At 35.8% G+C, this 20709-nt stretch overlaps 1 protein-coding gene across 8 annotated transcripts in view; it reads right to left on the reverse strand.

Moving 5' to 3' along the window:
• The window catches only part of AFG2A (AFG2 AAA ATPase homolog A), a 327373-nt gene that overhangs the window by 305150 nt on the left and 1514 nt on the right, over positions 1–20709 (reverse strand). For all 8 annotated transcript variants that reach the window (XM_004474658.3, XM_071214813.1, XM_071214823.1 and 5 more), the window contains exons 2-9: positions 19625–19746; positions 18382–18539; positions 13521–13579; positions 11939–12583; positions 10867–10996; positions 10153–10209; positions 8386–8509; positions 5923–6178 (exon numbers count right to left, since the gene is read on the reverse strand). In XM_004474658.3, the coding sequence (XP_004474715.2) occupies positions 5923–6178; positions 8386–8509; positions 10153–10209; positions 10867–10996; positions 11939–12583; positions 13521–13579; positions 18382–18539; positions 19625–19746 (1551 nt within the window). The remainder of the gene's footprint in view (positions 1–5922; positions 6179–8385; positions 8510–10152; positions 10210–10866; positions 10997–11938; positions 12584–13520; positions 13580–18381; positions 18540–19624; positions 19747–20709) is intronic.

Raw genomic sequence — 20709 nt, forward strand, 5'->3', positions numbered from 1 at the left:
TTGTATTCCCTAAATTTAATCCTGTTATTTAAATCAGTTTCAGGGGGAAGCAGACTTGGCCCAAAGGATAGGGCGTCTGCCTACCACATGGGAGGTCCACAGTTCAAACCCTGGGACTCCTTGACCAGTGTGGAGCTGGCCCATGCACAGTGCTGATGCACACAAAGAGTGCCGTGCCACACAGGGGTGTCCCCTGCATAGGGGAGCCCCACATGCAAGGTGTGCGCCCCGTAAGAAGAGCCACCCAGCAGAGAAGAAAGTGCAGCCTACCCAAGAATGGCGCCACACACACACAGAGAGCTGACACAACAAGATGACGCAACAAAAAGAAACACAGATTCCCGGTGCCACTGATAAGGATAGAAGCAGTCACAGAAGAACACAGAGCGAATGGACACAGAGAACAGAGAACAGACAACTGGCGGGGAGGAGAGGGGGAGGGGGAGGATAGAAATAAATAAAATTAAATCTTTGAAAAAAAAAAAGTTTCAGAGAATCTTCAAAAATTGGATAGTTAGTTAACCTACATCATTGTAGTCCTTGGACTGGCAGCATTGGCATCACCTTTGAGTTTGTTAGACTTGCAAATGCATAGACCCCATCCAGGCTTACTCAATCAGTAGAATGGGTTCCAGAAATAGGATTTAGCAAGTTGGACAAATGAGTCTTATGTTTAAGTTGGATAGCCAATGGCCTAAATCAATGATTCAAATGCCTGTTCACAGGTAAGTACAAGACCAATAGCTTCCAAATAACTTGGGAAACCTGTAACTACTGATTTGAAAAGTAGTCCAAATTAACTACATTGTTGAATTTTTTCTTCATATGCTCAGTGCATACAGCATTGCACATGGAGGTGGCCCTTGTATCATCAATAAGTAAGATACACTTACATCCATTTTATAGCACTTGCAGCATAATTTTATTTTAAATGCTCACAGAGCTTTAGAATTGTTTTATCTTTGCTTGTGAGTCACGCTATTAGCCAAATTTATAATTTACTTAGGGTCAAGTCATTAGTCAGAAATTGTAAAATTATTTCAATGAGAAAATGCAGTTCTCTTCACAATTAACATTAGTCTAGACTGTTTCTAAAAACACCATGGGGAAAGGTCTCAAAACAGCCAAATATAAGTCAATCAAAAGAAGGTACAAAAGAAGACCATGGAAGGCAGAGAGGTCACATATATGATAGTTAAATGCAGCAAGAGCAGGTTTAGTGGGTAAAGGTATTTTTTATCTTCTCCTTTTCCTTTTTCTAATTCTTCCTATCCTGTTTTTTGTTTGTTTTTGCTTTTCTCCCATTTATTTCTTCTTTTCCCTTACATTGAGGAAATGTCAGCATTTAAAGGGTACTCAGGCATCACCTACCAAAGCCCACTCAATTTACAGATGGAGTAAACTAAGGCTTGGGATGGTGGGCAGAGAAATAAACAAAATAAATCTTTAAAAAAAGAAAAAAGAAAACTAAGGCTCATGTAAGGTGGAGAAAGTACCCAAGATCACAAGCCTGATTTTTAAAGGCCTATGTTTCATTTTAAAAGTTCAACTCCCAAAATGCCTTCCCTTCTATACTAACTACCCTGCTCTTCAAAAAATCCTTTTCAAATGTCTAGCGCAGTATTCTTAAGCCTTATCTTGCTACATAAGTTAAAGAATGACATTACATAACATAATTTATGCTAGCATTCAAAATAGTACACACAAAACCTCATGAATGTATTTTCACTGCTGTATTAGTAAGGGGTCTCCAGGGAAAGAGAACTGATAGGAGATATCTGTAAATATTACATTTATAAAAATAGTCACACACAACTGTAGATTGCACAGGTCCAAATTTCGTAGGGCAGGCTGCAGGTAGGATGCAAGCTGAAAATTCTCATGAAGGAGAAGCTGGCTGGCTAAAGGAGAGACAGAAATTCTCCCTTCTGTCTCCTGAAAATATTATTTCTCCTTTTAAAGCCTTCAACTGATTGAATGAGAGGTCTCTCATTGTTGAAGGCAATCACCTCAGCTGTTTATAGATGTAATCAGTACATACGTGCAATTAACTTACTGATGATTTAAGTCCATGAAGTGTCCTCATAGCAACAATCAGGCCAGTGCTTGCATGACCAAACAACTGGACACCCATCACCTGGCCAAAGTGACATATGAATCTTGCCATCACATACTGAACATACTAATTATAACATTCCTCTTTTTAAAAATTACCTTCTGGTCATCTAGTAATCTGATTCATTCTTTCACAGTTAAGATTAGGGGAAAATAATTTCTACCTCCTAAAGGCTTTAGCTTTTTAAAATTATTATTAAGCCATAATAACTACAGAGAATGCTTATTTACTGCTTGCATGTGCCAAGTACATTTATTCTGTATATAGTTCTTCAGGTTGCAGGCCTCTCTCCACCCCATCTGCCAACCTCCCACAAATTTTTAACCAAATATAGTAAGGGGTAGAATTTATCCAAGTTTCTTGCCATTTTCCTAAGTACTTCAGGGTCCATGAAACTAGATGATCCTATTGAAATAAAGTGTGCGGGTTACATTTTAACTTTTTGCCTTCAAGTCTGAAAGACACAATTTAATTTCTGGACTGTATTTAACTGTGAAGATATGGATATTTTCTACATTATAAATGTATCCTAAGTTTCACAGAACAAAATTAAAATCATAAATCTTTTTACCACTCTGACAGAATCCAAGACTTATTATTTAATTTTTATTAAGACCAGGATTTATAGTATGATATCCTCAGGTTTAAATCCCAGCTCTGCCACATACTAGCTCTCTTTAATCTATCTGAAACTTATATCACAGAGTTGGTGCGAGGATAAAGTGAAAAAATATTTCCCCTTTCCTACCTTCTTACTTGCCTCATTCTACCTGTAGAACTCCTACTTTTTCTTTAAGCTTCTTCTTAATGTCACTTTTTCTTATTTAATCATAGTATTTCCTTTCCCCATAGGAGAAGTCACTATATTTTCCAGTTTCTTATGAGAATTTATCTCTTTGTATAGATCCCTTTCCTTCATCAAACTATTTCTGGACAGCAAGAATCCCATGCCTTCTAGAGTACATGAAATGAATTAGAAAGCCAAAAAGTTTCTGATAAGGGATGCTAAAGTTTGAATCCTTGCCCAGAAGCAATTGGTAAGCTCAATGCAACACCTACACAGGACCTGAGACTCTTCATTATCACCTAATGGAATGAAGGAAACAAGGGTATCCACTGATTCTTCTGCTTTTTGACCCCTAGGGAATTAATTTCTATGACCAGGCCTACCATTCCCTATAAAGTTAGAAATAGCAAAGAAGAAAAGCAGCAAAAAAAAATCAAACAGAAAAGTACCTGTCCTAGCATAATTTACCGGGAGAATGTTTATAGATGCCTTGGTAGTCTATACAACCTGTAGTCTTCCCAGACTACAGATCCTCTGATCTCAAAATTATGGTAATGATCAAAGAGAATTAAATAAAACTGATTTTTCCCTTCAAAAGGAAGACATATGAATGACTCCTAAATATCTCTTTCAAGTTTTCCCTACCTATTTTTCCCTTTCTACCCTCTCTCCCTATACACATCAGGCCAGATTAGAAGGATGAAAGGAATAATGGAAAGGTTTTTAAAGCCTACTAAATAGACAACTACTAATCAGCCATTTGAAGGTGAAAGATAAAATACTTCTATACTAAAGCGCTAAAATAATCAGATGGCAGAGTCAAGAATTCTATTTCTTCCAGTATCCACATGGGTTAGACTTTCTTTAAGTACCTGATGAAACTATAGATCAGTCATAAATTGAAACAGCAGAATGCCACAACTGAAAAAAAAAAATCCCACTTAAGTATTAAATGATTTAGAAACATATGCCTCTCCTAACCTCAAAACCACATGCCAATAAATTCTCACTGTTTAGCTCAACCCACTGTATGGTATTTGTTTTAACAGCTAGGAAACTAAAGCAGTTTTTGGTACCAGGAATGGGGTGCTGCTATAACAAATAACCAAAATGTGGAATCAACTTTGGAATTAGGTAATGGGTAAAGGCTAAAAGAATGGTGAGGAGCTTGATAGAAAAAGCCTTGATTGTTTTAAAGAGACTTTTGGTAGAAATATGAACATTAAAGTGACTTCTAGCAAGGCCTTAGAAGGAAATGATGAATGTGTTATTGGAAACTGGAAGGAAGGCAATCCTTACTATAAAATGCCAGAGAACAGGGAAGCAGATGTGGCTCAACAGATAGAGTGTCCACCTACCATATAGGAGGTCCAAGGCTTTGATACCCTGCGCCCCCTGGCTCATGTGGTGAGCTGGTCCATGCACAGTGCTGCTGCATGCAAGGAGTGCCAGCCCATCAGGGATGCCCCTGCGTAAGGGTGCCCCCCATTCAAGGAGTGGCACCTGTGCAAGGAGAGCCGCACTGCATGAAACCGTAGCCTGCCCAGGAGTGGTGTCACGCACACGGAGAGCTGATGCAGCAAGATGACGCAACAAAAAGAGACAGAGATCCCCAGTGCCACCTGATGAGAATACAAGCAGACACAGAACACACAGCAAATGGACACAGAGAGTAGACGATGGGGGTGGGGAGAGAAAGAAATAAATAAATCTTAAAAAAAAGAGAACACGGCAAAATTGTGTTCTGATGTCAAATTGAAAGTAGAACATGTAAGCAAGGAACTTGGATATCTAGCTGAGGATATTTCCAAGCAAACTAAGTGCAGAAGGGGATTTTTTTTTTTTTTTGATAGGAACTACACAGTATAGAAATCATCAGATTTCCTGTTTGTAGGGCACAAACTGTAGCAGTTTCACTGATCTCAAATACATGTTTAACAACTCATGGATAAGGAAACTTGATAGAGGTTTGCCCAAATTTAATAACAATCCTAAAATTTAAATGACAAAAGTACTAAGTGCTGAAATGAAAGAAACTTGTGTAAGTGATCTAACCCTCTAGAGGAAAGACTGAATTATTAACTGTTCTCTATATAGAAATGGTATAACAAAGTCTTTACCACATAAAGAGGAGATCAGAGTATTCCGCCAAAATATATAGGAAAAATATACATGTGTCAAATAGTTCCCTTTTATGAAATATAAGGTTACTTTTCTGGATTTCTGATATTTGAGGTATCTGTCAGCTTTTAAAATTATATAAATTGGTCTTTTTCTCCTCATTCTAAAGAAACATCCACTTTCACACCTCAGGATTAAAAAAAGTTAAAACACAAAAAAAAAGACTATCAGATTTTTCAATAAATTCTTACTTCCTTTGTAAGATATGTCAACAGTTTATAAAAACTGCTGGGATTTAAATATTTTTCCATGACTGAAATTACTCTGAAGAACAGCACAAACATTTAAAGACCTTAAGTGCTTCCAAAGTAACTACAGCTACGCCTTACAAAGTAACTACAGCTACACCTTACTGCAGTTTTTAAAGACAAGGAGTCAAGCAATTAATAACAATCCTTAAACATTTTCAGGTTAAAACATCATATACTCAGAGGCATAAAATTCTTATGTTTCACCGAAAACATTTTCAGCACTTTGACAAATACAAAATTTTGCCTAAGGAAAATCTGGACCCACTGCCGGCACTTCTCCTAAATTTCCATACCAAAATATCAATAAATATTGCCCTACTGATATTGAAATAAATAAATGTGTGTGTGAGAGTGTATTTAGAAAAAGTCTGGAAGGATATATGCTATAATAATTTTATCTTTAGGAGGCAGGATTAAAAATTATTTTTACTTTCATTTTTATAGTTTTCCAAACATTTGGCTTTTTTCTGTGAACATAAAACTAAATCTATTTCCACTAAAAATTAAGGAGATATAAATTATTAATATATAAATAAAAGAATATTAAGTCCATCAACATTGACTCACCCATGACAAAGCATGCTTACCTGCTTCATTACACAAGGCTTTCAAGTCTGCTCCAACATATCCATGGGCACTATTTGCCAACTGTAGCAGTTCAACCTCAGTGAGAAGATGGGGTACCCTATGAAGGAGCTTCTGGAGTATATCTAACCGGTCCTGGGCATTAGGAACTCCAATTTCAATCTCTTTATCAAATCGTCCAGGTCTTCGGAGTGCAGCATCCAAAGCATGAGGGCGATTTGTGGCCCCAAGGACCAAAATCTGTCCTTCTCTTCCTTCCTAACAAAGTCAAATGAAATAAATTACGTATTCTTCCAAAAGTAAAAAAAATAAAATGAAATACATATATACATATATAGACAGGCACCAGCTATATAGGCAAGGATGGATCTTAACCTCCCAGGCTGCTAAGACCTGGCCCACACATTGGTATTGTCCATCCCACATTGTTCGATAGTCACCCTAAATGCTTTCTCCCTGGGAAGTTTTCCTATACTTTCCTCTCCATCTCACTTTAAGTGATGTCTCTCTCACTTCTGGATATTAACCATACCATTTTCATAAATAACAACATATTATATGTTACCATAAACATATATTTTATATATAAAATATATTTTTTACATAGTTGTTTTAATACACATCCATTTCCCCCCCTGAGAGCAAAGAGTATGACTCAACATATTAAACATATAGAACAAAGCTCTACTGGAAATCTAAGAAGTCTTCCTCACATATGGACTGTTTTCTTATTTATTTTTATAAATTTTTAGATTCCTAAATATACACACAGAACTATACTAAACACCGGCATATCAGCCACCCTTGAATACATATAGATTCCAACTCCCCAAACTAAGGTTGAGTTTACTCTCTGATAATGAAATTAGAAACATCAAAATAGAAGGAATCATGATTATGATCAACTACCTGTAGAAATTACCCAACATTCACTTAAGATGACCAGAATATAATCTCACAAAAAAACAAGAATAACAAGAACTTGATTCTAAGTAAGAAAACTCAAACCTAATCTGCTGGATGTGCCAAAAGAAAACACATATACTATAAAGAATCCATGAATGTGAACTGAAGGTTTAGAAAGACAAATTGAGGGCCTTAAACATTTTCAGATAAAACATCAGTGTCATGTACTTCCAGCCCTGCCCAAAGGTTAAACAGTCCATTCAGCAGACCTATCCCAGAGGTGGAGAAGGATGCATACAGATATTGTACTACACTACAAACTGGTGTAGAGATTAAGAACCCCAACATAAAGACTTTCATCTTATTCTCTACTCACCAAGGGCCCTTCTAATTACAACTCTCCATATATATTTCCCTTCAGAGTGATAATATGCCCATCCAAAAATAAAAGATATGTGGTCTGTTTAACAGTCACGCTCCTTACTGTAAATGAACAAACTGGCATCCTGGTTTATACATCAGTTTCTTGTTAGTGTTGTTATTATGGGCCAGTCCTCAGAGCCCCACCTACTCCAACATACTAATAGTCTTGAATTCTCCATCTTCATAAGCTGAGAATCACACCTGAGACACCAATATCATATCTAGGTACTGCCCCAGTACTGAGAACCAGGTGGCCACCCAGCTTCCCAGGTGATAACCTGTTTCTTATATGACTCTTAAAATTACAACTCATGTAAGCAAATAACAGAGGCTTAATCCCAAACTTTTGTTATTTTCTCTCAGTTTCTACCAACAGCCAGTAAAAATCAAGAGGTTCTAATTGCCCAGTTTTTAATGTGCAAAAGGGGGGGGGTTGAGACTACATGATGTCTAAGAGTCATTTTTGCTCTAACACATCATGATTCTAAAAACTTTAGTTATCTATAATCCTTCATATGAAGTGTAGTATTCTGGTTAACAGCTGTCAGGAGTCTGAGAGAATTTTCTCAATTCCTGTTCTCTTTTAGAGCTATGGGTCTCCCTTTCATAATTAGCTTACAATCTTTATTAATACAAGAGTGTTTATCGTATCAGAGAATTTGGCAATATGAGTAAATTCTTTTAAAATGTTGTAGACACACATTTTTCATCATTCTCATGTTCTTTCCTTACACTTGCCTGGTACAAAGTCCCAAAAGAATTAATTTTTAAATTTATGGTAACACTCATGAAAAATTTCTTAATAATGTCCTCAAAAATTTAACCATTGAATCTTCCTTACAATATTTTGCTTTAGGTCTTTTTAAGTTAATACCATTTGTCACAAAGGAATTCCATCATGGTATATTATTTTATATGATAGGAAAACATGCTTGGTGTGTTATCCTTAGCATTCACTAAGTAATCTGCTGAAAAAAATTATCTTACGGGTCTTTCCTCTAATTTTATAGCTAACACTCTTCCAATATCCTAGAAAACCCAAAGATTTAGACATATTCAATAATTTCTATTACTATTTACATATTATTAAGAATCAACCCCTTCCTACAAAGAATCAAAACTAGTTCCATACTTACTGAACCAATGCCATCCATTAATGTTAAGAGTGAAGCTACAACTCTTTTTTCTACTTCATTCTGAGCTCCTTCTCTTTTAGGACAAAGTGCATCCAGCTCATCAATAAAAATAATTGAGGGGTGCCTAAAAAAAAACAAGTGAAATAATTCTCTAATTTACACTGAATTTTAAATTTTACTTAATTTCAAAATTTTTAGTTGAAAAGTAATGTGTCAAATTTAATACTCATTTAAAGATATTAAAGACAAAGACATTAGGATGGTAAAATGAAAAACCTTAGATTAATTCTATACGAAATTATTAACCCTTAATATCACAGTCTAGTGGAATCTTTCCTCATAAGAAAGCAGAATATTGAGAATAGTTATTACCCATGAGATATAAGTCTATGCCAAGACAGAACTCACCCACTAATGCCCACAAAATTGCTAAGGACTGGATTAATTTAGAAGCTGGAGGCCCAAAATGGTGCCCTTAAAGAAGGTCAAAAGTTCTTGGGATGTGAGAAACACCCACTTTTTTTTCCCATTAAAAAAAGAACTTTCAAGATATCAATTCTTCTACAAGAATATGAGTATTTTCTCACAAAAGGAAACTTCAACTACCAGGAATACAGTAACAAAAAACAAAACAAAAAATTAAAAACAAACAAAGGAAGTGGATGTGGTTCAAGTGATAAGGCCTCCGCCTACCATATGGGAGGACCCAGGTTTGATCCCTGGGCCCTCCTGGTGAAAAAGATGATGAGAAAGCGTGCCCATAAGGTGAGCTGAATGCCCATGTGGGTGCCCACATGACGAGCCAAGTGCCCACGAGTGCCCGCATGGGGAGCCAGTGCCCACAGCGAGCCAAGTGCCCGCATGGTGAGCCGACTGCGTGTGTGGTGAGCCAGTGCCTACACAAGTGAGTTATGCAGCAAGATGATGACACAACAAAAAAAGAGAAACGAAGGGGAGTCAAGGTGAAATGCAGCAGAGACCAGGAACTGAGGTGGCGCAATTGACAGGGAACCTCTCTCCACATCAGAGGTCCCCAGGATCAAATCCCAGTGAATCCTAGAGAAGACGAGAATAGAAGACAAAAAGAGAAAAGTATACAGAAGATAACACAGTGAAAGGTCACAGACAGCAAAAACAACAGGGCGGGGCAAGGGGAGGAGAAGAAAAAAAAAACATACTAAACTATTACGAATACCATTGGCTCCTAAATTTTCAGTACTGCGACTATAGACTATCACTGAGAGAATTTAAAAACCTTTGAAAATGTCAGCTCTTTTGATAAGAAGACAGTAAATATGTTACGTTAAATACCAAAACAAGTGAAGGCATAGCTACCTTATGAACAATAATATATTAGACCACGTCGCATACTCAACTCATTACAAAGCAACAATGTAGCCCAAAAGTTTTAAGCATAAAGGTCTACAACTCTTAAGAGTCTACTAAGGGAACTAGGTATACTGAAGATGGCTAAATATACACAAAAAAGAAAATCATAAATTTAAATACTCAAGCAAGCACATGACTTATCAAACAACACTTTGCCTTAATTTTTCTACTGTTTAATAACTTATTTATCAAACTTCCAAAAAAATATTAGACTTAAATCAGACATAATTCTATTAGATCTATAATTTACCTCTAGTGTACCACTATTATTTTTATACTATTCTTTTATCTTTTATACTTGGTATAAAATCCCAATATCTCTACTTCAATTAAATAGCCTTGAATATTAATTATAAAAGATCTGATAATAAAGCATACTGAAGGGTGGCTTCAGCAAATATCTGACGTAACCTTGCTTCCGTCTCGCCATAAAATCTGTAACAAATAAAAGACATTTAAGGATCAATTCATTTTTTTGTAAAGCATTATCTATAAAAGCTAATCTGATTTTTCAAATACTTCCATAATAATTAAAATTACTTTCAAATAATTCCCAAATTAGACTTTTAGACACATTAAAAAGATTGTATGAAACATCCAAACAGTAGAGTACCATTAAGTCCTTTCTTTAAAAAAGATTTATTTTACTTCATTAATTTTTCTAAATGTATACCTCCCTGCTCCAGATGGTTCTATCGTCTGTTGTTCATTGTTTGCTAGCCTTCTCCAAGAGGCACCAGAAAGCAAACCTGGGACCTCCCACACTGGAGGCGAGTGCACAATGAACTGAGCCACATAGGTTCACCTCAGACTGTAGCGTCTGCTGACTTGTGGCTATGCTTATTTAGGCGTCTGCTCATTGTAGCGGTACGGTATCTAGCTAGTTGTGGCAGGTGTGGTGCCCACTTATCTTCTTTAGCAGCCACTGGGACCCAAACCCAGGACCCCACATGTGGTAGCCAGGTGTCCAACTGGTTGAGCCACATATGCTTCGCATAAAGTCATTTAAAAAACATATTTAAGAAGTATATTTAAGAATACACTTCTTAAATAAAATAAAAATATATTTATTCTATTAAATAATGCACCTACTTGCTTATAATTTCAGGACCATTAATTACAGAAACACAGGCTCCAACTTCACTGGCAACAGCCCTGGCAATCATTGTCTTTCCAGTACCTGGAGGGCCATAGAGCAAAACTCCTCTGGGGGGAGGAATTCCTATAAGAAAAAGAGTAGAACATAGGATTCAGCAATAGAGTGTCTTACAAGTGTTGATAGGTGGCTTCATACATGAACTAACAACATGTAAATCTGAGTTGCATCACAACACCAAAGGAAGAGTCAGGTATTCTTTTTTGCCCCCAGAAAACTGTACTAACAACTAGATCAAACACTGATCTCTAGCAATGACCTTTTCTCTTTGTAGACCCAGGTTGGGGGAGATATGGAGAAAATAACCAGCTAGACATGTACCCACTTTGTTGCCATGCCCCATCCCAACAGCACAGTTCAGTGATCTGAAAACAAAGCACAGATAATCTCAACAATGCCAATTTTCTCCCAACTAGTCATCTTGCAGAGTGTGGACATTACCAGTAAAATGTCAATCCCAAGATTCATTTCATATATAATCATGTTATACATAATCTTTATTTATAAAGATACATAAAAAAAGAAAAAGCAAGAGAGCAATGATATGTACCAAATAAATGCAGAAGGCCCAAATTTCCTAGTAACCAAGTCATATCCTTAACCATTTGATTCAGTACAAAGATACCTGCATACAGCTATGCTTTATAACATTTTATCCAATATATTTGAATGTTTGGTTTATTTCTTTATTCATTACAGCTGATCTAGCATTAAAACATATTTATTCTAGGTCCAATCCATGCAACTGTGGAAGATGCATTTAGAAGAGACAAGGCTATCTCTTCTACACTTACATCATAGATCACCCATCACAACCTAGAGAGACCAAAGCACAGAAATTGACTCTCTTAACTTTACTTCCTAAAGCAACTAACAACTTCTACCAAACTTACCCCTCAGGAAATAAAAAGAAAAGAGGACGAGCAATCGTTAAGTAAGTGGAAAAGAATGATCGCTTTTTAGTTTGAATTTAACACTTTTGGATGGAGTAAACTTAAGAAATCATACCGTAACTCTTGAAAAGTTCAGGCTGTTTCAGAGGCAATTCAATTATTTCTCTAATTGCTTTCAGCTGACTAGTTAAGCCTCCTATCATGTCATAAGTTACTTTGAATTGGTTGTCTTGCTCTTTTGAATTTGCATGAAATTTCTTAAAATTGACTCTAGTTGTTGAAGAAATAAAATAAAAAGTATCATTGTTGCACTTTGCTCCCAGGAAGTTTGATTTCAGCAATTTCTCTTTCTTGGCAAATTGTTCATTTTCTTTTCTGTCAGATTCAAAACTACATTTAAAACCTGAGACTTCCTCTAGTCCAAGTCTACTGCCTTCCCCAGGACTCACTGTAACATCCAACAAAATGTCACCAGCTTTATTTATACTTCTGTCATCTACTGGTTTGCAAGGAGTACTGTTTGTTGCTGGGTCCTGGGGCTCTTCTAGATCCAACTGGCTTAGTTGTAAGGATAAATCCAGGCTATTGGTTTCAACGCTGGGCTGTAAAGAGGCCAGTCCCTGAGCATCGGTGTCTGAGTCACTCTGAGGCCCTCCCAACAGCTGGCCATCTGTCCCTTTCACTTGCAACACTTGCAACTTGCATGGTCGTCCATAGAATGTGAAGGAGAGAAAGTTGCCTGGTAGAACTATCTTGCCATCTAGAAAACAATTTGTTAAATATATATGTTAACATGATTTTTTCACCAGCTTAGTATTTAAATAGCAACTCGTTCATTTACTTACAAACCTCTATGGTTAAAAAGACCAAATCGATGATGGAGAATTAACAAACTAACTCTTATTAAAAATAGAGGGCCTAATAGTCACCTAACAGACAGCACTATCTGGAGATAAAAGACAAGATGATTCTTTTGTTTTTATTTCTGTTTTTGTTTTTGGAGTTCCAGTCATAATTCAGTTTGGGTTTTGTTTCTAAATTAACACTATTTTTTAGAGCAGTTTTAGGTTTACAGGAAAATTGATCACAAATACAAAGAGGTCACACAGGGCCCCTCTTTTGTCATAGAGTTTCCCCTATTATTAACATCTTGCGTTAGCATGGTATATTTGTTACAATTAATGACCCAATACTGATACATTAGTTTATATTAGGATTCACTCTCTGTGTCATACAGTTCTGAGTTTTGAAAACTGTGTAATGTCATGTATTCAACATTCCGCTATCATACTAAACTGGTTCACTGCCCTAAAAATTTCCTGTGCTCCACCTCTTCATCCATCCCTCCCTACAAGATGATTCTTTGAGATCTTCTATACACTCAACAGATCTAGGATTCTATCACATATATCCACAAATAGCCAGGCATTCCATTCCAATGGCACACACTCTAAGATAGTGTTGTTTCTCACTGGAAAGACAAGCGATAAAAAGGCCTCAGTTCTGGCACTGACTCAGTTCATAGACAAGTTATGTATTTGCTGCACTATTTGGAAAATAACACAACCCTGTCTCACATGGATATTAATTCACTGAGGAAATATCCTTGAAGCTATTTTGCAGAAAACCTCCAAGACACTTTATTTCCTGCTGCCTTGCTTCTCAAAAATTAAGCAAACAATTTAAATATGTCTCACCTAGTTTTCTCAGAAGGCAACCAGTCAGTTCTTCTTCGTTAATCTGTATATCTTTGTCACTGTACAAAGTGGAATAGAAATCTGCATTAAGTACTTCAGAAACTAAACTGTAATGTAAAATGGCATATAAACATCTGGAAATGATTTACACAATTTTTGAAGGACCATAACACCTTCAGATACTTTGTATTCTCATGAAAATATCATTTGCAAGTTAGTATCCAAATGGCCTAAAATGAGTACACACATGTGGTGCATATGTAGTTTGTAAGTGGGTGTGTACAATGAATCACAACGAAAAATGTATGTTTTATTGTGTGTTGTAGTAAAAAATATCTGAAAAACAATGACCTAAATTAATCATTCCCTTTCTGAAGTTGCCTTGCTTGGAGAAAGGTTTTTATTAATAGCTTACTTCAGTCTCCTGATAGAATGTATAAATTGTCCCTTCAGGCAAATGAAATCCTATATAGTATGTTATCTGAAAAGAGAGAAATACAAAAAAAGGAGCACAATGTTTGCAATAGGAGTTAATTCTGGAAAAAAAGGCACTGCCTGAGAAAAAATGAGTATTTTGACTCTATCTTACATGAGGTTGCTTGATTGTGTGCAGGTAGTAGATACACCCAAAAATCAATGTACTTGTGAAAATACATACTCTTGGAGAGTTCTCAGAACATGTGCTTTTTTCCTCTTCCATGTGGAACAGCCCATAGCAGCAGAAAAGGCCTCCAGATGCTTTTCCAGTGACCAGTGGAGGGAGGGAGGTTAAACTTAGCTCAGTAAAGGGTATTATTAGCAGGCCCATGTGGTCAAAATCAAAGTCTGGTTTTCTAATCCCTTTGCCAGTAATAAAGCCAATATATTCATATAACAAAAAAGAGCAAGACAAACAAATAGAAACAAGGAGGAAATTTTATGCATCAAATATATACATATATATAAAAACTAAAAAGGGAACTGTATGTATCTCCGTATATACTTAAATTGTGTTCTGTTTCTAGAACTCTGGATAACGTTATATTTAAATTGCTTCTATTTATCAAACTCATTTGCAAACATGTTTAAGAACAATTCAACCGGTTTTAACAAAAGAATAGGTGCAGATATAGTTATTTCCACTAGAAGGAGCTCTAGCCTCGCTAATAAAATCTTTCAGTTGGCAACTGAAGGATATAAGCAGATTAAAATTACTAATTTTTACTATTGGAAATTAACTTTGTCTATGCTCTGCTGCCACATTTAAAACAAAAGATTTTTTAAAATGAAAAAGCAATTCTTTAAATCATATGCAGCAACACTGTATGAATTGCCAAGCCAGAAGGAATACACAGTACTATTTAAAATCATATCACAGGGATTTACAGATGCTGTTGTTGCTACTGCATGTTCACTGCCAAGAGAATTTTCATTGAATTACCAGAAACAGTCACGAGAATCAGAAGAAGAGGTGCAAAAATCTGAAGATTAATCTCAAACTATGCAAATGTATAAGATGTCTTGATATTCAATGCGTGCAAGCAGTAGACTCGTTACTTTATAACATAAACATATACTATGGCATGAATGAATCAGAAAAATACTGAAGTGAATGGGAAAAACAATTAAGGAATCTGATTCTCTGAAAAATTACTATTTTGTTCTGTTTTCATTTTCTGTAATGCTCAGTAGAGATGACATAGGTACTGTGTTTCACAAAGGTGGAGAGCCAATTTCATGTGGCCAATATGAATTCAGATTGCCTCCCCCCTTCTTCGACAATTGCCTAGAAAATCTTTTGTTCTCTGTTTTAAATGTAACTTTGATAACTCTTTAAAAATGACAGATTTTCTTGTTTCAAAGAACAGGTAGCCCCAGGAGTCAGTATATCATTATATTCATTTTTATGGGTAAAATAATATTTTAACTTACTAAACTGATTTTAGTAACCTCTATCCTAAAATCTAAGCCATTTGTTTAATTTTCTATTTGGTGTTAATAATGTTAAAGGAATGTCTTTGGAGCTATTATCTCATCTAGAAATTGTCTAGCACACAGTCTCTCAGAGTAGGTTGATAAATTCACAATTATTTATTTCTATTTTTTTTTTAAGATTTATTATTTTTTTATTTTATTTAATTCCCCTCCCCTCCCCCCGTTGTCTGTTTTCTGTGTCTTTTTGCTGCATCTTGTTTCTTTGTCCGCTTCTGTTGTCATCAGCAGCACGGGAAGTGTGGGCGGCGCCATTCCTGGGCAGGCTGCACTTTCTTTCGCGCTGGGCGGCTCTCTGGGGTGCACTCCTTGCCCATGGGGCACCCCTACGCGGGGGACACCCCTGGGTGGGGCGGCACTCCTTGCAGGCATCAGCACTGCCATGGGCCAGCTCCACACGGGTCAAGGAGGCCCGGGGTTTGAACCGCGGACCTCCCATGTGGTAGACGGACGCCCTAACCACTGGGCCAAAGTCCGTTTCCCTTTATTTCTATATTTTTGATACCTAGTATGATCCATTCTAGAATTCTAGGTATATTATCATTTTCCTTTGAATAACCTTAACATTGAAAAAAATTAAAAATTTTCATTCTTGAGTGTTTTCAAAACCATCTCAAGATGTTTTGGAATCTGCTTTATTCCTGGTCCTCTCAACTCATTAACAAAATTTACTTTGATACCCAGTGAAAGAAAATTATTTAAGTAATTTTAAATTATGTATTATGGTAACCACATTTTCCAGATTTTAGTGACAGGTGGTATTCCCTGTACTAACTAGACTGTACATGAGATACATAAAATTTCTTCAACATAACTATTCCACATTTGATTATACAGAATAACCATAGTTAAACAGGGCCTTGTGAGTGAAAGGGGGCTTCTTAACAAGTATGCTAGGACAATAGGCACAACCTGGAACTGCCCAAGGCAAATCAGACTATGGTCATGCTAACTGTATGAAACTAATTTCGAATAACTACTGTACTGTAGGACAACTGTTTTGTTTTGTTTTTAGGAGGTACCGGGGGATTGAATCCGGGACCTCACACACACAAAGCAGGCGCTCAATCACTGAGTTACACCCACCCAAGTATCTTACTTTTGAAGGCTTTAAAGCATGTATTATTACACTAATGTAGTCACTTAAAAATTCCCTATCATTTTAGATTCCATCTGTTCCCATCATAAAATCAAGAGTTGTGAGGGATGTTGTAAGTAATAAGTATCAGTGTTACCAGACCCCAGATAATGTAGGATGTCTTTTTAAAGCATCTTAATATTGTACTTTAAAAGAACTGTAGGGTCCCTGAATATAGCTAAAGTCAGGGGTGTTTCTTATTGTTTGCAACTTTTTAAAGAAATAAAATTTCCTACAGCCTTTTCAAATTCTTGCTATCGCTCATAAGGTATATTTTTTTAAATAAAAATAATATCAATTTATTATAGGAAATGTAAAAATGTTTACATATGCACAAATACATTTTTACAAACAATATATCATTTTGTACCCTCTTGGTTAAAAATACTAATATATCCTCATGTTTCCCACATCATTAAATTTTTCCATGACAGTTAAAAAAAAAGATAAAGTCTGAGGATTAATCTGGTTTAATCTGAGCAATACTACAAATATTTATAAAATAATGAGCAACTTACTCCGTCTCACTAAGCCCAATAATCATCTGTTAAAAAGGGACAAATGTGGATACCTTGAAGGGTGTTAAAGGATTAACTAAAAGAAAATGGGAAAATGTGTGTGCACATGTAGAGGATATATACATTTTATATATAAAAAAGCTGGTGTTCAACATACATTAGTTCTTTTTCTGCTTTTTATTTTATTGTTTATTAAATTGTTATTAAATGTTCTGAAAACATTTTTCTAATATTAAAGTGGGGGGAAAAATGACAAACTCAAGCTGAAAATCTACAAGTGGCAAAAGAAAACATTTTAAAATTAAGCTAACAACTGGAGAGTGTTTTGTGATATGTGCATAGAATATAAAGACATTCCAAACTTTGTTAATCATGTGATACTAAAGTATTAAAAGATGCTTTTCTGAAATGAATTTTGAAAAGACATGTATGCAAAGTGAGTCAAAATCCTATCAGACATTAATATCTAGGAGGATGAGTGCCAAACTTTATATTGATAGGGTGATTCTATAAATTATTCTTTGGTGAGGGACTATTTAAATATCTAACAGAAATGACCATTTGTCTTACTAGATTGAATAGTCAATGAGTTAAAACACATAATTTTGCTTGAGCAGTCTTAATAAACTTGTTTCTTGCCTACTCACATTACTTCACTCCATTCTTTAAAACTATAAGAATGACAAGAACCCTTGGTTACACTGCAAACCAAGATGAAAACCATTCTGAAATATCTATCAAGAATAATTCCTGTCTCCTAAAATGTCAGGGCATATTCTAATCAAAGGGCATTAGAGAGTCCCTAGTCCATATTGTACGTAACACTAATCTATTTTGTACTATCTAATAGAGTATATCACTAGCCACATGGGCTACTGAACACTTGAAATGTGGCTAGTCCAGACTGAGATATGCTACAAGTATAACATACACACTGGATTTCAAAGTGTTAGCGTAAAAAAAAAACAAAAACACAATTTTTAACATTCATTTTACAGTAACATATTAAATATATTTACATATAATATATATTTACTATATATTAAAATAAGATTTTAGATATATTGGTGAAATAAAATATATTATTATAATTCTATCTGTTTCACTTTTAAAATGCAGCTGCTAGAAAATGTAAAATTACAAATGTGGTTCACATTTGTGGTTCTCTAATGAGACATAATTATTTCTACTAGACAGTCCTGATTCAGACAGTCACCAAAGAAAAGAACCAAACCTGAGTGTCACATCAATTTCCTCAGCCTGCAGCACAGCTCCAACAAGAGGCTGAACTTGGAGGGTATCACCAGCCTTGACACCCACATTTTTCTGTGCTATTTCACTCAGGCCAACCTTGCCTCCAGGAAATCCTGCTACAGGCCAGGCTGTACAGACCTGCCCAGAACACAAGAAACAAACATTATAGAAAATAAATATTCATAGAATACCATGAATTTATAAGGCAGAATGTTAGGCAAAGCCAGGTACATGGATCTGCAAAACACGGTCCTGACCACAAAGGAGTTACAATCTAATACGAGTTGCAAGAAGATAAACAGAAATAAAGAATAAAATATTACATAGGCTCACAAAAAATAACAAAACTAAGAAAACTTTTAAAAATAGTAGATTACTTTGTGAAGATCAGGAATGATTCCACAGTGATTTAGTTAAAGGTGGATTTAGTCAAAGGAGGCAAAGGCATTTAGAGACAAGAAGAAGAAAACGAGAAAAATACTGAAGGCAAAACAAATAAGGAACAAGTAATCCAGCCAAGAGCATAAACTACATCCAAGATACAGTGAGGCATGAGGCACAAGAGCATGATCAGAAGTATTAGGGGACAGAAGAGAAGATTTCCTGCTCAAGCTACTGCTCAGAGCTCACACACATACTGTGCTCTTCCACAAGATACAGTAAACAACTTTTTAAAGTATGAACCCAGAACAATGAAAAGAATGGGAAAGATGCCATTAACAGACAAAAGAGTTCAAAACATTTCTACAGGGTCCACTGTGGAAGAGAGAACACAGACAAAGCAAGCTGAAGAAACCATAGCTGCAGGCCAGGAAGAAAGCCAAGCTGTCAAAAATGATCAGAAAATGCTCTGGGCTTTGAATCTCAAATATAATAAATGGCTGCAAGGAGAAACACAGCTGGAAACAGAGAGAGTTAATAAATACTTACTTTTGGACAGCTGACTTTAAGAGCCCAAAATAACATTTCTGTAAAGAAATGTAACTTAACAGACTGGGAGAATGGCTACTAGTATGACTAATATCTCATGAGAAAAGCTCTCTCTACAGTATGACATTCAGGGTCTACTATTCCAAGCAGAGTCACAGATATCCAGAGAAAAGAGAGTTTGTTAGGAATGTCATTTAAAATATAGTTTTCCATTTACTCTCACTTATACTGAAAACTAAAATCAGAAACATCTCAAAACTTTCTAAACTAAAGGAAATGAAAAACACTCTTACCTCTTGTCTTCCATCCAAACTGGTAAGCAACACTGGTCGACCTATACATATATTTGCAGACTTCATACTGTTAAGTCCAAGTTGAACAAGGGAATTCTGGAATTTTTTGGGAACTCTGTCATCTACCATGAAGAAAAAGAAAATTATTTTTGTACTATTTTGTAACTGACAACATTAGTGCTTACTTTCTTTTTGGAGTAAATAAAAATCATCAATCCATGTAACCATAGGAATTCACTTATGCCCTGGAGAAAACACTGTTCCAACCCTCCATATTTTAACAAAGAGATTTAAAACCAAACTTTTGGAGGTCCATTGACAATATGAGGGCAACTAAAAATAATAATGATATTGATATTTTATGGGGTGAGTTTTAGTTTTCATTCTTTTTCAAAATCTCTAATTTCATGAAAACAATATTTTTGCAATAGTCTGAGCTTTTCATAGTAATATTTCTAACTCAAGCCTGCTATTAGTATTGAAAGGCTTAAACTGGGAGAACATGGACTGGGAAACTGGATTCAGTTTTCTTTTCAAAAGAACATTTCTATATGGTTCTCAAGATTAACTTAGTTTCCACTTCTGGCCCCCATGTCAGCAATCAGGTATTTTTCCTTTATATTCCCAAGAATATGTGGATAGGACAGTAAGACGGGTCTTATTTCTTAGGCAAACATACCTACACTGACTAAAATAAGTATTAGTGATTTCAACGTTTGCTCTGTAAAAGGACCCAAAATGCAGCCCAGCTGGCATCATTACTGAAAATGATTTGCTAACATTTCTGCCCCTTCCTATCTACCCGCCAGCTCCAGCTTTAGTTAGGAATCTCTCCTCTGACTCTCTCAGCAGCCTGTGCTGCCAAAGATAGTAACATTTACCACCATAATAGTCATTTCAAAGCCTAACTTTCTCCTAAACTATATGCTGCTTTGGGGATAGGTATTGAGTCATATTTATCTTTGTATCTCCAATGCCTAATAGTTCGTTAAATATAGCAGTTGGGGGACAAGATCATGAAATGAATGAAGTAGATGAGTACACGATATTTTTCTTTTCAGCACAAAACCCGTGAAGTATTCCTA

The sequence above is a fragment of the Dasypus novemcinctus genome, chromosome 1 (assembly GCF_030445035.2).
Source record: "Dasypus novemcinctus isolate mDasNov1 chromosome 1, mDasNov1.1.hap2, whole genome shotgun sequence".
In the NCBI taxonomy this organism is placed as follows: domain Eukaryota; kingdom Metazoa; phylum Chordata; class Mammalia; order Cingulata; family Dasypodidae; genus Dasypus; species Dasypus novemcinctus.